The sequence below is a fragment of the Bos mutus genome, chromosome X, assembly GCF_027580195.1.
Source record: "Bos mutus isolate GX-2022 chromosome X, NWIPB_WYAK_1.1, whole genome shotgun sequence".
Lineage (NCBI taxonomy): Eukaryota > Metazoa > Chordata > Mammalia > Artiodactyla > Bovidae > Bos > Bos mutus.
The window spans coordinates 77,176,474-77,196,061 of record NC_091646.1 but is presented as its reverse complement, the minus strand read 5'-3'; the positions used below and the strand labels follow the sequence as shown (position 1 = coordinate 77,196,061).

The 19,588-nt window shown below is 47.7% G+C and overlaps 1 protein-coding gene across 10 annotated transcripts; it reads right to left on the bottom strand.

The window, feature by feature from the left end:
- Positions 1–557: 557 nt before the first annotated feature.
- On the bottom strand, positions 558–7,596 carry WDR13 (WD repeat domain 13). 10 transcript variants are annotated; one of them, XM_070366322.1, is made up of 10 exons: positions 7,479–7,596; positions 6,970–7,049; positions 6,069–6,275; positions 5,208–5,317; positions 4,959–5,089; positions 4,066–4,373; positions 3,195–3,375; positions 2,722–2,863; positions 1,251–1,369; positions 558–828 (listed from the first exon to the last, which is right to left on the bottom strand). In XM_070366322.1, the coding sequence occupies exons 1-10, from the start codon at positions 7,579–7,581 to the stop codon at positions 644–646; spliced, it is 1,566 nt and encodes a 521-aa protein (XP_070222423.1). In that variant the 5' UTR covers positions 7,582–7,596; the 3' UTR covers positions 558–643. The 10 variants fall into 10 exon arrangements, with proteins under 10 accessions (XP_070222423.1, XP_005887735.1, XP_070222424.1 ...); XM_005887673.2 differs by having other exon boundaries at positions 6,069–6,309; positions 7,479–7,541; XM_070366323.1 differs by having other exon boundaries at positions 6,069–6,309; positions 7,394–7,518.
- Between the last annotated feature and the right edge of the window lie 11,992 nt (positions 7,597–19,588).

Genomic DNA, 19,588 nt, shown 5'->3' with positions numbered 1-19,588 from the left:
TCAATGAGAAGTCTGCTCACTGCAACTAGAGAAAAGCCCACACAGCAACGAAGACCCAGCACAGCCAAAAATAAATAAAATTATTTTACAAAATACATAAAAAATAAGTTTTACATGGTCAGGAACATCTGTGATCATGATACCCAAAAGAGCCTAATCCTCCCCACCCTCTTGCAATTCTATCCCCTATCCTTTCTCCTCACAACACTCAACTTTAGCTGACCCATTATATATTTTTGTCTATTATCTACCTGAATCCACTAGAACGTAAGCCTCACAAGGGCAGCGATTTTTGTCAGTTTAGGTCACAGCTGTACCCTCAGTGCCTAGAACAGTTACTGGCATACAGTAGGTGCTTGATAATGTCTGTCCAATGCATCACTGTGTAAAACACATGAAGTAGTGCCTTTGACATGGGAGATGTTCATAAATGGTTGTCGAACGAATGAATGAATCAATGTACGAAGGCATGAACGAGGAGGTGAACCTCATCCTATCTTGGGTCCTAAAGCTGCCCTATCCCCCATCTCGCCCCCTGCAGAACTGGAAGCCAACCATCGGCACAACCACAGGAACTTTATTTACAAATACAAGACTGGGGCAGGAGGTGGGTGGGAAGGTGAACAGTAGCAAGGCTGGAAGTCTACTTCTGCTCCCGCCTCCAGACGATAACCATGCCACTAGCGTCACTCGAAGCCAGCAGGCTCTCATCACAGTTAAAGCTGACATCCAGCACGGGTGCACTGTGGCCCTGTAGCTTGTTGACGGCGGCCTTGGCTGCCCGCTCCACGTCAAAGAAATGCACGCACATGTCCTCACTGCCAGTCACTGCCCAGATGAGAGGAGAGACCATCAGGAGGTGTCGCAGAAGGCAGTGGGATGCCCTGTGTGTGGAGTCTCTGAGGCGTCTGAGGTGTTGACGGATTTATGTCCAAGGTGTGAGGTCCGCAGGCTAGGGGCCCTGGGGTGTACCAGCCCTAGATGGGAGGTCACCTAACTGTGTTGGTTCTGTGTCCAGAGTGTGAGGTCTCTGCGTTCTTTGTTGGTGGGGATGAGGAGGGGTCTGTGTCTCAGGCTATGAGGTTTCTGGGCTGTTTGGGGGTCTGTGTTCAAAGTGTGAGGTTGCCGGGAGTTTTTGAAGCCCAGGAAGTCAGGGAATTAGGGTATCCTGATATTTGAGCCAGAACAGCACCACCCCTGGTCCCCGCTCCTCCCTGGCCACCCCAACACCCCAACCCCATGGGACTCACCCACACAGGCCCCCTGGCGGAAGGACATGAGAGGGCAGAAGATGCTGCGCACAGGGTGTGAGCTCTGCTCAATGGGGAAGCTTCTCTTCAGCTGCAGGGTCCCCTCATTGTCCACCACCCTGAGAGGAGGAGAAGAGTGGGTTGGGGGGCAGCATCAGCCCCGGGGGAGACAAATGATGGGCTAGCCTGTGTCCCCATCCCCACACCCAAGCTCCTTTCAAGGTTCATGAAATCCAGTTTTGAGACCACTGCATAAACATATAAAGCATAGGCTAGAGTGCAATAGTGGCTGTTTGGAAGCTGTATCTGTTGATATATGTGGGGAACCTCTGCTGTTTAATTCACTAGTTCCTTTCTCTAAGGATCCCTAAGATATCCTGGAATTAGGACATGCACAAAGAGAGGAAATGGTTGACCAAACTATAGGACCCCTGCACTGTGGAACACTGCATGGCCATTCAAAGGAATGAACCCGAGCTACTCCAGGAAGTCTGGGGCATTTCCATGGCAGTTTGGTAAGGAAAGCTTTCTGGATGCAGCCCAGGCTGAGAATTGCATTTAGGTGACATAATTGTGTGGAGATAGTAAAACTCCCTGCTTCAAAAAGAAAAAAAAAAAAAAGGAAGGAAAGAAAGCAGGCCACAGCTCTAAAGGCATGCTAAGTCACTTCAGTCGTGTCCAACTCTTTGCGACCCCATGAACGGTAGCCTGCCAGGCTCCTCTGTCTGTAGGATTCTCCAGGAAGGAATACTGGAGTGGGTTGCCAGGCCCTCCTCCAGGGGGGTCTTCCCAACTCAGGGATCGAACCAATGTTTCTTACATCTCCTGTACTAGCAGGTGGGTTCTTTACCACTAGTGTCACCTGGGAAGCTCTGCTGCTGCTGCTGCTGCTAAGTCACTTCAGTCGTGTCCGACTCTGTGCGACCCCATAGACGGCAGCCCACTAGGCTCTGCCGTCCCTCGGATTCTCCAGGCAAGAATACTGGAGTGGGTTGCCAGGCCCTCCTCCAGGGGGGGTCTTCTCAACCCAGGGATCGAACCAATGTTTCTTACATCTCCTGTACTAGCAGGTGGGTTCTTTACCACTAGCGTCACCTGGGAAGCTCTAAGGGGGCTCTAAAACATTTTACAGCTCAGTTTGCTCATCTATAAAATAGACGTGAAAATAGCACCCACCACATAGGATTTTTGCGAGGATTAAATGAGGTGATATGTATAAGGTGCTTTGAACACAGCCTAGCCCCACTAATTGCTATGAACATGGTAACTACTGCTATTACTATTACTTCTCCTTTTGCATTACTGCTCCTATTGACGTTGCTGTTATCATATTAGGAGACCAGACCTCCACCCTCTAGGAAGTTAATCTCCACCCTCCACGGCTCAGTCTGCTGGGAACAGAAGGCTCTCATGCCAGTCTAATAGAGGGAACAGGCTCCCCACCTCTAGGTGGCACAGAAAGGAGACTCACCTGTAGAGGAGCAGCTTGTTGAGGCAAGCGTTGATGAGTAGTGAGGGGTCCCGGGCCTCACGGCTGACCCAGGAGCGGGCAGAGATGCTGGTCACAGGGCTGCCCTCATGTACCACCAGTCGCTTGGCTTTGGTCAGCTTCCCTGTGGCAGCAGAGAGAGAGGAGGCAGAGGTGAGGGCTAGGGCTGTGCACGGGGAGGGTGGGAGTACAAGCACCCGGATGCAGGCCAGGGGCCTGCCTGTGCATGCTAAGTTGCTTCAGCTGTGTCCAACTCTTTGCGACCCTATGGGCTGATCCTGCCAGGCTCCTCTGTCCATGGGATTCTCCAGGCAAGAATACTAGAGTGGGTTGCCATGCCCTCCTCCAGGGGATTTTCCCAACCCAAGTATGGAACCTGCGTCTCCTGCAGCTCCTGCACTGCAGGCGGATTCTTTTCCACTGAGCCACCAGGAAAAGCCCGGGTGCCTGCCTACCTGTGGCCATGTCAAAGAGGAAGGAGAAAACACTGCCGCGGTCATCACCCGCCCAGAGCAGCCGGCCAGGGGCATCAAAGGACAGAGCAAGGACGCGGCCCGTCAGCTTGCTGGAACCACCCTTCACTTTCTTGCCCGTGGAGATGTTCATGACGTGCACATTGTGCTTGGCATTCCCCACCTGTGGGTAAGACCCATGCACCATCACCCTGCTCCCAGCTAGTCCTTCCTTGAGGCTGCAGTTGATGGGATTGGCTGATCCCTGTGCCCTCTTATTATAGGAGGGTGGGTCGGTAGGCTGCAAGGTGACCCAGGCTGGTAATCCTCCCCAGCTGGTCCCTCTTGCAATTTGACCAGAACAGGCAGCTGCTCCCAGAACTAAAGGGAACTGCCTGGTCCTTCTTGGAGTCTTCGACTATTCTAGGATGGCAGCTGCTGCTGCAGCTGAAAGGATCCCAGAGCACAGGCTCATGGGGCCAACTCCCCCTACTCCCTGCTCAGGGCTGGGCCAGACTTTTCATTTCCTTCCCCTGCCCTCTGACTCTCCATCCAGGTCAGACCACCAAAAAGCTGCCACTGAGACAAGGTTTCCAACCAGTAACCCTGCTCCCCAGCCAGCAACCCCCGCAGTTGGCAAATGGCAGGACTACTGCTGATGGGGCCATGACCCTAGCCACAGACTGCCCCATCCCCACAGTGAGCCCACCCCAGTCCAAGAACTGAGACCACAGTCCTGCCTTGTTTCCCTCTGAATCTGGCCAAAGGAGGGTGGAGGTGATGGACTAGAGGGGACTCCTTATCCCCATTCCCTGAGATACGCCCTCCCGGCTTGGCATCCCTCCCTTGGTGAGGGGGCGCCCTGGAGCCTGACCACAGTAAGGTTGTTGTTGACCGGCTGGAAGGTGCAGCAGAGCAGTTCGGCGCCGTCAGGGTCAGGGATCTCCCGGATGCAGCGGCCATCCTCAGAGGCCCAGATGCGCATGGTGGCATCAAGGGAGGTGGACACAAGGATGTCATTGGAGAGAGACCAGGCAAAGTCAGAGACCCCGCGCGTGTGGCCCCGCAGCACTCGGAGCACAGTGGGCGGGGCAGGTACCAGCTGGCACAGTGAGATGCTGCCATCAAGTGAGCAACAGGCCAGGCGATGCCGGTCATCATTGGCGAAGCGCACCCTGGGGACTGCAAGGCCAAGGAACCATTTGGGAGAGTCAGCATGCTCACCGAGTGCTTTCATTTATGGAAGCTTCTGACCTCTGAGCTGGGGGCCAGGAACCACTGCACCAGGCACAGTGGCCTCAGAAAAGGGCTTTCCTTGGCTGAGAAAGAGAGTTGGAACCTGGAAGGCCCTCTGCCAAAAACTCCCTAAATCTTGGCAGGTACCTTATGGACTGTAAATGACTTCTGTAGTGTGAAATGGCTTCCACATCTCAGTTAGCACTTTCTAATTACCAAGGTCTTGGCAGTTTGCAAAACCCACTCTGCCCTTTGCAAGAGGATTTCTCTGCAGCAGAGACTTTAAGCTCCTTCAAGTGACTCACAACCCCAGAAGCCAAGTGCTCTTTTAAGCTGTTCAGTCCTTTTATGGTAGATAAAGTAACCAAGGCTTTGCAGATCACTTTGCTTTTAGGTTTGCGAAAAATTTGATGTATGGGAACTGCCCCACCAGAGATGGGCCCAAGACTCTGCATTCCAGAAAAGGAGGCACTGGGTTGCTGTCAGTTTGGGCAAATGCATGGTGATGGGACCCGCCATCCACTGGCTCACCTGCCTCATCCACGTGCTGGTCGAAAACATGGTACATGCCTGCAAAGGCATAGTTCTCGCTCAGCGATGTGTCCCCAGCCATGGCTCGACTTGCTTCTGCCGCTGAGGTGGGCACCACGCTGCCTGGGGGCCTAGGCCCCAATAGGAGTGAGGGGTAAGAGAAGGGAGGTACTAGCGGGTGGCCTTTCGTTGTCCCGGGGCCCCTCCCCTCCTCACAAACCTCTTCTTTCAGGTGCCCCTGGTGCATACCTGTCCTCGTAGACAGCACGGTTCATCTGTGCTTGCAGTTGGTAGGAGCCTCGGCTGACGGAGCGGCGGTGCCCACGGGCCCCCAAGGCCCGAGGATCATCTTCAAAGTCCTGGCAACAGAGGGTCAGAGTGGGCAGACCTTGCAAACAGCCCTCAAGAACCTATAAGGTCTAGAGTCTTCAAAATATATCCAGAACCATGGGAACTTCCTGGGGGTTCAGTGGTTAAGACCACACTTCCACTGTGAGGGCATGGGTTCAATACCTGGTTGGAGAACTAAGACCCCATATGCCAGAACCAGATTCCTTCTCACCCCTTCCACAGCCACCACTGCTGGCACTACTGTGGTGGCCTCTGCATTAGTTCCCTTGCTCTTGCCCGGCTCAGAAGATATTCAACAAATGTTCTTTGAACAAAGAATGAACACTTTTCCACCAGAAAACCACTTGATTTAGTCTCTTGCCTCATTCAAGTCTCAGCTCAATTGTCACCTCAGAAAGGCCTTCCCTGATCATCTCCATTAGAAACAGCTTTTTTCTGTCCCCCACACCAGTCCCGTTTCATTCCCCAAGTCCGCTTTATTTTCCCATGTTAGCACTCCTCACTACAAGCCATGGTAGTTATTCATTTATCTGGTTTGCTACGTTTATTGACCTATTTATTTCATTTATTGCCTGTTAATCAACCTATTTACCTTATTTGTATTTGTTGATTTATATCATACATTATCTCTTTTTGCCTTCTGCTCATCCTAAGAGCCTAAAACAGTGCCTGGCACATAGCAGGTGCTTGACAAGTCTGTTGAATGAATAAATATGGAGGCAGGTAGTAAACACAGCAGGTGCATGGGGAGGAGCTCACCTCCATGCGGTCAAGGGTAGTGCGGCTGCTGCGGACGATGCTGTTGCTATAGGCACGAGCACTGCCTGGCTCAGAGAGGGGCCCGTAACGCTGGCCCAGCAGCTGCCCACGCAGCCTCAGGTACTGCCGACGCAACGCTGGAGGGTGCCCAGCTTTGGCATTCTCTCGCAGTAGCTGGCTGCGCCGTCGGATATATTGCGTCCGAAACTGTGGAAACGTTGGTGTGCGGTACGCGTTGTACCTGCGATGGCAGGAGGCAAGGCGGGCAGCAGGCACAGGACAGAGGGAGTCAATCAACTCAAGGGATAGGGAAGGAGAATGAGGTGTGTGTAAGGATGGCAAGTGGTCAGAAGTGGTGATGGGGGTCTCTCTCGTGCTGTAATGAGGGTGAGTCCACAAAAGTAATGGGCATGGCAAGAAGGTCCGTGTGGGTACAATGGAGGCAGTCTGCAATTTTGCTGGAAGTGGTATGGGGTGACTGAGTCAATGTAGACAATGGTAGGGGCCAATCTGACATGGTGTGGGAGTTAGTGTGGGGAATGGTGGGGGTCAGTATGGGATGGCGACTGGGTCAGGCTGGGGAAATGATGGTGGTAAAAGAAGTCTGGAGGCAAAAGTGGGAACAGGATGTCACTAGCCTGGGCTCTAGCACCCCCTCCCAAGGTTCTAATACCAGACGCTTTGCGCATGCCCACATGTGACTGCATTCTCCTAGCATGCTCTTTAACGACCCTCTCTGGCCAGTCATTCTCTCAAGCCCCGCACGCTACTACTGCACATGCTCACCTCCGGCAAGCCCACTCAGCCGCAAAAGGCAAGTCCTCTGCCCAGCCTCATTTATTGCCACTGCGCATGCACCACAATAACTTCCGCTCCCACGAACTCCGACCCCACCCCTCACCTCGCGTCTACTGCTAAGACCTGCTGCCACACCGCGGCCATTCCCTGGCCTCCTCTTCCGGCGTGTCCGCCCGCGGGAGCCTGCAGGACAAGGGCCTGGAATGTCAGCGTCTCAAGTGAAGAGATCTAGTTCTGCCCCTTCTGCCAGGCGATCGTTGCCATAGACACAAAGTCCCTCCAGTCCACGATGTCGCGAAATCCCACCCGGCTGTTAGCATGGTCACCACCCCAGTCCTGCCCTTCCCAGGCAGCGCCCGGGTGACTCATAGCGGCGATTCAGATCTGACCCCGCCCTTCCCGATCACCATAGCAACGCCCCTCCCCCACCTAGTAATCCTTGTCGGCACTCCCCAACCATCTTGCCCCCTCCCACCCCACGCATTCCCTTCCCGGGTCCAAGAGCAGGACCCGGGATCAGGGACCACCTCCGGGGCTGCCTCCCGCTCTTGAGGCTCCCGGGGCGGCCCTGAAACCAGTGTCACCCTTCTCTCCTCTCTCTCTCTCTCTCACAGGCTCCAGTAAGATGGCTGCCTGCTGCCAGGAAGAGCCGCCGAGCACGGAGCAAGTCGATAGGAATCCTCCCCAGGGCGTGGGAGAAACCACGCAGGCGCATTAAGGAAGAGGCACTTTTGGCACAAGGATGGAGGCTCCGCCCTTTTAAGGTCTATTCACCCCCAGTCCCTAATGGCATTTAGGTACACAAGAACAACGTCCAGGGAGGACCGGGACGGGGCAAGTATGCGAATTACCCACTAAAAATCAGAAATATTACTTTTAAAAAAGACTTTATTTTGAAAAGAGCGACATAAGCTGCTTTTCAGCAGTACAAGCTTCACCAAGCAAGATTAGAAGTGCAGAATATAAAATAGTCACACATGCAGAGGCCCCTAGAAAGTTCTCCAATTCTTAGGTGACTGATGGGCCTTCAGACATGCCCAGAGTAAGAAGAGTACTTTCTGCGTGTCTGTGATGGAGTGGCTTAGATACTCCCAGGAAGCTTGGTCTGGGTGTCTCTAGAGATAGGAGACATAATTATGTACTACAGGCTTTGGGGTTTGGATCCCAGGAGGCCACCTGAATCATCCTTATTTCAACTGCAACAGGAAGTTGCATCTGTATTCATCTTAACGTGATCAGGTTGTACAGTGTATGGAGCTGGACTACAATGTTTAGTAGCTTCCTGTTGTTGTTCAGTCGCTCAGTCGTGTCCAACTCTTTGAGACTCTATGGACTGCAGCACTTCAGGCTTCCCTGTCCTTTGCTATCTCCTAAAGCTTGCTCAGGCTCATGTCCATCGAGTCAGTGACGCCATCCAACCATCTTGTCCTCTGTCGTCTGCTTCTCCTCCTGCCTCCAATCTTTCCCAGCATCAGCCTCTTTTCTAATGAGTTGGCTCATCACACCAGGTGGCCAAAGTATTGGAGCTTCAGCTTCAGCATCAGTCCTTCCAATGAATATTCAGGGTTGATTTCCTTTAGGGTTGACTGGTTTGATCTCCTTGCAGTCCAAGGGACTCTCAAGAGTCTTCTGCAACACCACAGTTCAAAAGCATCAATTCTTTGGCGCTTCTTTATGGTCCAACTCTCACATCCACACATGACTACTGGAAAAACCATAGCTTTGACTAGATGGACCTTTGCATACTTTTTGTATGCAAAGTAATGTTTCTGCTATTTAATATGCTGTCTAGGTTTGTCATAGCTTTTCTTCCAAGGAGCAAGCCTATGTAAGGGCTTAACAGATCTTAACTGATACAGTTCTCAAAAATGTTGTTCAGATTATTGTTTGTTATTAAAGTAGTGTTATTTTCACACTATTTATATAATACAATAATCTGAACAGTATTTTTTAAAGCAACCTTAAATGCGGCTGCTGCTGCTGCTAAGTCACTTGCAGCCTACCAGGCTCCTCCGTCCATGGGATTTTCCAGGCAAGAGTACTGGAGTGGGTTGCCAGTGCCTTCTCCAAACGTTAAATGAGACAGAGCCAAAAACGTATTGCCCTTTGTGTTCTAACAACCTCCCTTGTCCATGTAACTAAGCTATGTGTGGTCTTTTCAGGATGTTGAACACCATTTTGTTTTATGATTGCTAAAGAATAAACTATTTTGCTGCACAAACGTGTAACCACTAACATTTATTGGACAACATGCTAGATACTGTTTAAGATGATTTATATGTATTAATCCACTTAATCCTAATAACTGAATGTTTTGGGTCCCTTTACTATCCCTATTTTACAGCCAAGGAAACCCAAAGCCCAAGGGTGACATTTTGTTGCACCAGACCACTATTTGTGGCCAGCATTGGGTTTACAGTTGGCCCTTGAACAAAACAGGTTTGAACTGTGTGGGCCCCCTTATATGTAGATTTTTTTTTCAAGAAATATTACAGTATTACGTCATTTGTGCTTGGTTGAATCAAAAGATGCATAACTGTGGATACAGAGGACCAATTATGGGACTTGAGCATCTGTGGATTTTATTATCCATGGCAGGTCCTGGAACCCATCCCCCACAGACACCCCTGATGAACAACTGTAATTGCCAGTTCTTTTTTTTTTTTTTTTGCCATAATGAATGATACAACCAATACCTTTCCTGTTCTCCTTGACCCTCCCTAGACAGCACTCCACACCTTCATCCCACCATTCAGCTTCCATAGAAACACTGTGGGAAGAAATCACAGGAGAGTCAGGGATAGCAAGGAGATCTACTGTCTTCCTGCCAGAATTGTTTTGTTCTTGTTGTTTTTACAATTCATGTTAAAATTTCAAAAATTATTTTAGAACTTCATTCGTGATACTAGATAAAACCACCTAATGACAGGGTTGTTATAAATTAGCTATTTATGTGTAAAACATGTTTATAAGGACACCTGTTGTGAGAACATTTGCTGTCATTCCAGGAAGTAGTACAGTACTTTTCAGAAGGCACTACAACCTGGCCACTGCCACAGTCTCTGACAACTATGTGGTCTTGGGCTTAACCTCTTTGTGACTCAGTCTCCTTATCTGAAAATAAAAACTGCCTCATAGAGTTAGTGAGAGGACTAAATGAGTTAATATTTGTAAAGCTTAGATAAGCATCTGGAATAGAGAATATATCCACTAAATGTTGACTACTGTTAGTTGTTTAACTTTTCCCAATAAACAGATCCATCTGCCAGAGGTAAATCTGATGCAAAAATAATAAGAATTAGAATGATCATGATTACCTCTTGCATTTATCTGCTCTTCATTTTTTCAATTTTTGTTTTTAAACATTTACACACTAATACTAGATAAAAAGGGGCTTCACTGGTGGCTCAGCAGTAAAGAATCTGGCTGCGACACAGGAGGAGTGAGTTCAATCCCTGAGTGGGGACGATCCCCTGGAGGAGGGCATGGCAACCCACTCCAGTATTCTTGCCTGGAAAATTGCATGGACAGAGGAGCCTGGTGGGCTACAATCCATAGGGTTGCAGAGTCAGACACGACTGAAGTGACTGGGCATGCATGCACTAGATTAAAAATTGGTTTTGAGAGGCTTCCCTGGTGGTATAGTGGATAAGAATCTACCTGTCAATGCAGGGGACATGGATTTGATCCCTGGTCTGGGAAGATTCCATGTGCTGCGGAGCAAATAAGCCCATGTGCCACAATTGCTGAGCCCACATGCCCTAGAGCCTGAGCTCCACAAGAGAAGCCACCACAGTCAGAAGCCCACACACTGCAAATAGTAGCCCCCACTTGCCGCAACTAGAGAAAGCCTGTTCAGCAACGAAGACCCAACACAGCCATAAATAAATAAATTTTTAAAATGGGTTTTGAACAACAAGCTGGTGATAGAAGGCACTTTCAGTTTGTTGGGAGCTTGGAGAGAAAGGGGCAGAATTTATGTACATGAATGGCAGGCAGGTCAGTGGGTAAGGAAAGAATGATCTAGGGCCGGGGGTATCAAGTCACCAGGAGCAGCTCCTGGAGGTTGTGAGTGACCTTGGTTACAATCATGGCATTTAAAAAAGCTCAAGTCCAGGGTGGACCACAAGTCCCACCCACTCTAACAGAATCTGGGGCTATTTCAGTGTCAGAGTGACAGTTGAGGGTCCTAGCTGAAAGAATAAACAAAAACAGTTGGACAGAAAAGACAGGTAAGCCAGACCATTTGAAGGTAATACCACATCACAATAGTAACTTAAGTAATGGCAGAAACAAGCAGGGGCCATGTCTTTTTTGGACTCCTTTCTTCATGTGCCTCCTGCCTATTTGGCCCCCAGAGTTTATAACTGCAAAGACGAGCACTGGACCACACTGGTTGTGCCGGCTTCTCGTTACACAGGCTGAGATGAAACCTGAAGTTGGGCCTCATCCTCAGGAACTAACAGAAGCATGATTTGAGGGAAAGCCTAGATGGCTGGGGGGTAACAAGAGTGTGCTGAGAATCAAAGCCAGAGAATGAAATAGGAAGACCATGGAGATGACGTGTAACATGTAGACCCCAAGTTCTTATTCTCTTATCTCATCCCTGAGGTTTCTTCCTAAATTGGACAAGTAGGGGTTGGGACACAAGATCATAATTTAAATTTGACCATTTCCTGATGGGAAAATATTTGCCTCTGAAGCCAAAGTTCTCACAATCGCCAAAGTCTTAATGGTGATAACTCCCCAATGCCTGAGTCAGAAACCAGATTCCTATACTTGGGAAAAGTCTCACAGACCACTTGAGCAGCCTCCAGCAAGTTGCAATAGCCAGCTTTCCAACAAATAATTATCAAGCCCCTACTAGGTGCCAGCCACTGGAAAAATAGCAGTAACTCAGATAACTGGGCTCTACTCTCGTGGAGCTGCCATTCTAGCTAGAAAGATAAGTGATAAATAAGATCATTTTTCAAACTGTTTTTTACTATCATTAAAATAGTAGTTTGGTTAGTGCTTCCCTGGTGGCTCAGACGGTAAAGTGTCTGTCTAAAATGCTGGAGACCTGGGTTCAATCCCTGGGTCAGGAAGATCTCCTGGAGAAGGAAATGGCAACCCACTCCAGTATACTTGCCTGGAGAATCCCATGGACAGAGGAGCCTGGTAGGCTACCGTCCATGGGGTCGCAAAGAGTCAGACACAACTGAGCAACTTCACTTTTCACTTTTGGTTAGCATTGCTGAGCGGTGGGGGAAGGAGGAAGGAGTGAGAAATAAATTTAAGCTGGTCACAACACTGTAAATCAACTACACTTCAATAAAATTTAAAAAATAAAATGACCAAAAAAGTTAAGCTGAAACCTGAATGAAAAAGCAGCCAGATACATGAAGCTCTAGACAACAAATGTGTGGATAAAGCCAGTGAGGCCAGACAGTGACTGATTTAGAGGAGAAATCACTTTACGGGGCTAGAACTGGAGTCACTCTGCTCTTAAGATCTCAATTCCCTTTACCCAGTGGTGATTCAGGGCCAGACTGGAGCCTGAGCAAGCCTGGACCCTGGATTTGGTACCTCAGTCTCAGGTGATAGAGCTACATGGGCACAGCCATTGATTTGTCCCACTTTTTTTCTGTTAATACACTGACGTACATCTGGTTGCTTTTCAAATATTAAGCTATTCTTGCTTGGTTTTGGTGACAGCCTGCATTTACCAAGCTCTTACAACATCCATCTTACAGAACTGTCACAACAGCCCTAATGAGGTGCAACATTTGGCCCCCCTTTGAAGATGAGGAAAGTGAACCCTTGGATGGGTTTACTGCCCATGGCCACAGATGTAGAAAACATTAGAGCTAGCATTTGGAAGCAGGCAGGAAGTAGAACTGGACTAAGTTTCTTATCCAGGATACCAGAAAGCACTACCCCCCTGGTAACCAGCCAGCAGAGTTGACAACAGCATCCCATCCCTCTCTACTTCTCTGTATGTCCCCCTACCCCCACCCCCATATCGAGTCCCAAATCAGTTTCTACTCCTGTCTCTCTTCTGATCTTCTGCACTGGTAGGTCAGCCATGAAATCTACAACAGCTTCCAACTGCTGTGAGAAGCTGACCTCTTAGGCCTCCTCCCCAACTTCATCCTGTGTTTCTCTCACTCTTATCTGGTTATGCTCCAGTTACACTTGCTTTCTCAATTTAAAATTGTACAAATTGTTCCTGAGATCTAGAACACTCTCTTCTGTGCATGCAAACATTTCTACTCATCCTACGTGAATATTAATGATAGCAAGCACTTTATGCCAGGCACTGTTTCAAATATTTTATACAACAACCCTCTGAAGTTGGTACTATTATTATCACATGTCACGGATCAGGAACCTGCCCAAGACAGCATAGCCAGTAAGCGATGGAGTTTGATTTACACCCTGGCCACCTGGCTTCACAATCCTTGCTCTTAACCACTACACTAACACCAATTCCCAAGTTACTTTGTGTGACGTCCTCCAGTGTGGATTCATAACAACTGCTTTCTCTCATCCCATCCCCTTTGTTTGATCTCTCAGCAAGTTCTGTCAGTTCTACCTTCAAAACATATCCAGACTCTAACCTCTCCTCTCCACGTCCACTGCTGCCACCACCATTGCTGGCTTGGACTACTGTGGTGGCCTCCTCACTGCTTCTGCCCTTGCTCTCTTCCCCAAGCCTGTCCTCCCAGTAGTCAGAGGATCCTGTTACAATCCAAGGCAGCCCACGGCCCTGCTCTGCTCAGACCCATGCTCCATCTCTCTCAGAGAAAAAGTCAGGCATCCCTGTGGCCAAGGCGGCCCTATAGGGCCAGGCTCCATCACCTCTCAGAATTCACCTCCTGCCACTTGCCCCCTTGCTCACTCTGTTACAGCTGCATTGACATTCTTGCTGTTCCTCACACACACCAAGCAAGCTCGCACCTCAGGGCCTTTGTGTGTGCTTGCTTTTTCTTCTGCCTCTAATTCCTCTCTTCCAGATGCCAAGAAAAGGCAAGGCTGAGATATTTGGCTGGTAAGGAAATGTGTCCTCATTCAATTCAGATGTTTGCTACTTACATAGATAACAGAAGCGAGAAGAGCCACAGATGCCAGCTCATGTCCCTTGTACAGGGTAACACAGAAACAAAAAAGGGGCATGACTGCAACATGAGTGGTAGGACACTGTGGCGCCAAGCAGTTGGTGCATGCTAAGCAGTTCTATAACCTTAAATCAGGGGAGAGAAAGAACAGAAAGCCTCATACCTCTTCAGAACCTTGGAAGAGGAGAAACCGTCTCATGGCAGCCTCCTTGGTAGACAGGGAGGTTAGTGAGAAATGGCCTTGTAGCCTCTTGTGCTCTGTGTTCCAAGGATCACAGGGCGTTCTGCCAATACTTAGATGAGCTTGCCTACGTGGCCTATGTGGAGACGTGCTATGCAGTCAGAGTGCCATGCAGAACCATTCCTCTACCATTCTCCAATTTTGTCTCTAGTGTAAGGTCACTTCCTCTGAGTCACCTTCCCTAAAACATCTTGTGTAAGACCCCATCACTCTTCATTCCCTCTGCTTTATTCTCAACACTAGCCACTTTCTAACACTACATCACATACCAATTTATTACTTTATTATCCATAGGCCCTAATATGATTCCTAAGCAAAGAAATTTGTCACAGCTCTTGCTGTGTTCCTACAATTAGTATCTGGCACACATAATAAACACTTGCCAAAATTTACTGACTATACCTAACTACCAGACACTGGTAGGTGTTTCCCATGTCTGGACTCATTCATTGGGGATAATCCCCATCTTACCACTGAGAAGACAGGTTTCTAAGAGGTCCTGGGTTTTGAAAGAAGGCAGGAAGAACCTGTGGTGCTAGGCAAAGGAATGGTCCACCTACCTGGAGAAGCCAGAGGGGTCCTGAGAGCTGGGATTGGGGAAGGGGAGCAGGAAGGGGTTCTAGGACCAGTATCTTGTGTTTTTTGCTTTTGTTTTTTGGCTGTGCTGCATGGCATGCAGGATCTTAGTTCTCCAATGAGGGATCAAATTCGTGCCCCCTGCAGTGGAAGTGCAGAGTCCTAACCACTGGAATGCCAGGGAACTCCCTAGGACCAGTATCTGGAAAATATTAATGTCCGATGTAAAGAAATAGAAGCTAGCATTTCAGGGTTTCTTGAGGCCCTTGGAATAGAGATGACTAACTATTCAGAAGGGTTTGGGGAACAGAGCAGGCCAACAGAAAATAGCTGACTAAAAGTCATCCACTTCCCACATCAATGTGAAGGTCTTACAAACCACACCAGTTTTCTTTTGAACTTTTTATTATGGAAAATCTCAAACTCACAGTGCATTGATTTAATGTACTTCCACGTACCTATCACCCAGTTTCCACAATTTTAAACACACTGCATTTTCTAAACTGAAGGTTCCATAAGCATTTGAGTGGTTTGAAGCCAACAGTCTTTGTTAAAATACAACTAGGAAACATCAGGGTATTTTGCACATTTAATTCATTAAAACTTTCTTCCACTTAAATAAGACAAATGGCTGGACTGTATTCCCTCCTCTCCAAAATGTACTTTTTAAATGCAAAGTGTACTTTTTAAATGCAAAGTTTAAAATAGAGACTACAAGTTCTGTGCTTGAACAACTATTAAGTAGAAAGAATAAAGAAAACTTCCTGAGTTTTACTTTAAGGAAGCTTAAAATTGAATTTAGAACAGCATATTAGAAATCTTTATGCAGAACATGCTACAGACTGTTTTCAATTTATAAGCCTTAACTTTGTGCTTTCATTATATGTTATTAAAATCCACATCCCATAGACTCTAGTGTAGTTCTCCATAACCAAAAGCTAGTATTTCTGCAGTATATTGTATGCATATTCACACTGAATGGGAAAAACAAAGATTATGAAAACCTTCAGGTCTTGTCACAAATCTTGAGAAAAAAAGCTTCTGGTTTTTCAGATCTCTGTGCATTTTGATTATAAGGGATCATGGCTCATTAGCCTGGAGAAGTGCAGGAGGTAGAAGAGGAATGCAGATATGCAGGAACTGTGCATGTTTTGTCTCTAAAAGCAGGAGGGAGGAACACTGCCCAGTTATCTACTCAATATGCTTTCTAACATACCTTAAGTATTTACAGCAACTTATTTTAAAAACCTTTTAAAAATTATTTGACTGCGCCAGGTCTTACTTGCAGCATGTGGAATCTTTAGTTGCAGCATGTGAGATATACCCATTTGAATGCAGAGTTCCAAAGAATAGCAAGGAGAGATAAGAAAGACTTCTTCAGTGATCAGTGCAAAGAAATAGAGGAAAACAATAGAATGGGAAAGACTAGAGATCTCTTCAAGAAAATTAGAGATACCAAGGGAACATTTCATGCAAAGATGGGCTCAGTAAAGGGCAGAAATGGTATGGACCTAACAGAAGCAGAAGATATTAAGAACAGGTGGCAAGAATACACAGAACTACAAAAAAGATCTTCATTGGTGTAATCTAGAATACAATCTAGTTACATTGGTGTAACTCATCTAGAGCCAGACATCCTGGAATGTGAAGTCAAGTGGGCCTTAGGATGCATCACTATGAACAAAGCTAGTGGAGGTGATGGAATTCCAGTTGAGCTATTTCAAATCCTGAAAGATGATGCTGTGAAAGTGCTGCACTCAGTATGCCAGCAAATTTGGAAAATTCAACAGTGGCCACAGGACTGGAAAAGGTCAGTTTTCATTCCAATCCCAAAGAAAGGCAATGCCAAAGAATGTTCAAACTACTGCACACTTGCCCTCATCTCACACGCTGCTGCTGCTGCTAAGTCACTTTAGTCGTGTCCGACTCTGTGCGACCCCATAGACGGCAGCCCACCAGGCTCCGCCGTCCCTGGGATTCTCCAGGCAAGAATACTGGAGTGGGTTGCCATTTCCTTCTCCAGTGCATTAAAGTAAAAAGTGAAAGTGAAGTCACTCAGTCGTGTCCGACTCTTAGCGATCCCATGGACTGCAGCCCACCAGGCTCCTCCATCCATGGGATTTTTCCAGGCTGGAGTGGGGTGCCATTGCCTTCTCCGTCTCACACGCTAGTAATGCTCAAAATTTTCCAAGCCAGGCTTCAACAATATGTGAACCATGAACTTCCAGATGTTCAAGCTGGTTTTAGAAAAGGCAGAGGAAACAGAGATCAAATTGCCAACATCTGCTGGATCATGGAAAAAGCAAGAGAGTTCCAGAAAAATATCTATTTCTGCTTTATTGACTATGCCAAAGCCTTTGACTGTGTGGATCACAACAAACTGTGAAAATTCTGAAAGAGATGGGAATATCAGACCACCTGACCTGCCTCTTGAGAAATCTGTATGCAGGTCAGGAAGCAACAGTTAGAACTGGACATGGAACAACAGACTGGTTCCAAATCAGGAAAGGACTATGTCAAGGCTGTATATTGTCACCCTGCTTATTTACCTTATATGCAGAGTACATCATGAGAAACTCTGGGCTGGATGAAGCACAAGCAAGCACAAGATTGCCAGGAAAAATACCAATAACCTCAGATACGCAGATGACACCATCCTATGGCAGAAATCGAAGAACTAAAGAGCCTCTTGATGAAAGTGAAAGAGGAGAGGGAAAAAGTTGGCGTAAAGCACAACATTCAGAAAACTAAAATCATGGCATCTGGTCTCATTACTTCATGGCTAATAGATGGGGAGACAGTGGCAGGCTTTTATTTTGGGGGGCTCCAAAATCACTGCAGATAGTGACTGCAGCCATGAAATTAAAAGACGCTTACTCCTTGGAAGGAAAGTTATGACCAACCTAGACAGCATATTAAAAAGGAGAGACATTACTTTGCCAACGAAGGTCCATCTAGTCAAAGCTATGGTTTTTCCAGTGGTCATGCATGGATGTGAGAGTTGGACTATAAAGAAACTGAGCACCAAAGAGTTGATGCTTTTGAACTGTGGTGTTGAAGAAGACTCTTGAGAGTCCCTTGGACTGCAAGGAGATCCAACCAGTCCATCCTAAAGGAGATCAGTCCTGGGTGTTCATTGGAAGGACTGATGCTGAAGCTGACTCCAATACTTTAGCTACATGATGCAAAGAGCTGACTCATTTGAAAAGATCCTCATGCTGGAAAGATTGAGGGCAGGAGAAGGGGATGACAGTGGATAAGATGGTTGGATGGCATTACCGAGTCAATGGACATGAGTTTGAGTAGACTCTGGGAGTTGGTGATGGACAGGGAAGCCTGGTGTTCTGAAGTCCAAGGAGTTGGACAGGAATGAACTGAACTGACTAGGGATGGAACACAGGCCCCAGGAGTCTTAGCCTCTGGACCACCAGGGAAGTCCCTGAAAAAGGTGTTTTGAGTTTCTTACACCCCCAAAACCAGAATGTAGGGAAGGTGTAGGGTTATTAGCACAGACCTACCCTTCTCTAAGTATGTCACCTCCAGTACCACTCAGTGAGGTCGATAGTATTATTCCCACTTTGCAGACATAGAACCTGAGGCACATAAAACTAAGCTAGGAAACAGGGTCAGTGACTTCCATGTGGGGTTAGAGAGGAAAAGGTTTGGGATTTCTTCTGGACTTCAAAATGGGCAGGGGGTGGGATGTCTATGAAAATGTTTCTGTCAAATTTGTGGGGAGGGTAGGCAAGATCCAGGGCTTGAAAATAAATACTTGTAGACCAAGGGTCTGGTCTTCACAGGTTTGGGGACACAGGTTCTCAAAGCACCTTTAAATATGAGTTCAAGTCTCAGTGGGTTCTTGGGAAACATGCACACTAGTGAGATTCTGGTCAGAATGAAGAGGACTAATAAGCATTTAATAAGGGTTTTGAGTCTCCCATCTATAAACTGTATTGATGAGTGATGCAGTGTCAAAGAAAACTGTCTCCTAGGCCCCTTTCCTTAGAGCAAGTAAACCAGAGCTGGGCAAGACTGGATTACTGCAAGTGTGTGCTCAGTTCTGTCTGGTTCTTTGCAACCCTATGGACTATAGCCCGCCAGACTCCTCCGTCCATGATTCTCCAGGCAATACTGGAGTGGGTAGCCATTTCCTCAAGGGGATCTTCCCAACCCAGGGCCACCTGGGAAGTCCAACACTCCTACACAGCACCTCAGGAAAGGTTATTTATAGTTTTTACGTCACTTAGGGGATCATTTTGTTGTAGAAACTTTGTGGTTACCAGACCCTATCTCAGGCCACATTGGGAAGACACTGTACTTCCTGAGACATAAGGTGCAGAAGTGTTCCCCACCCTAGGCAATAACAGTGGGCCTCCTGCCAGATTCCACTGCCTTAACTCCCTGGAGCCCAGCACAGAATGCCTAGTACTCAACTGGTAAGGAGTGGCCGTAAGGCTCCTTTATCTGGTCCAGACAGGTCTCAGAAGTTCCCAAGTCTCCATCCACCCAACAAAGCAAATCCATGGCTGAGAGAAATGGTCCTAGGCACTGTCCCAGCTAGCTGGGAGGCAGAAGAGACAGGTCATCAGTACTGCAACTTTCACAGTACAGTGACCCATGTGGTGTCAGCTTGGATTGCTGTTTATCAACACCACTGAAATACGTGGAAAGCAGCACAGCCTGGGTTTGAACCCTGGAATCCGAATCCAGAGGCTGTGCTCCTAGAATCCTGTTTTCAAATCAGGCTTGTCCTATCTCACACCAAGATGAGTTTATTATACCTGTGTCCACCCCTATTATTTCAG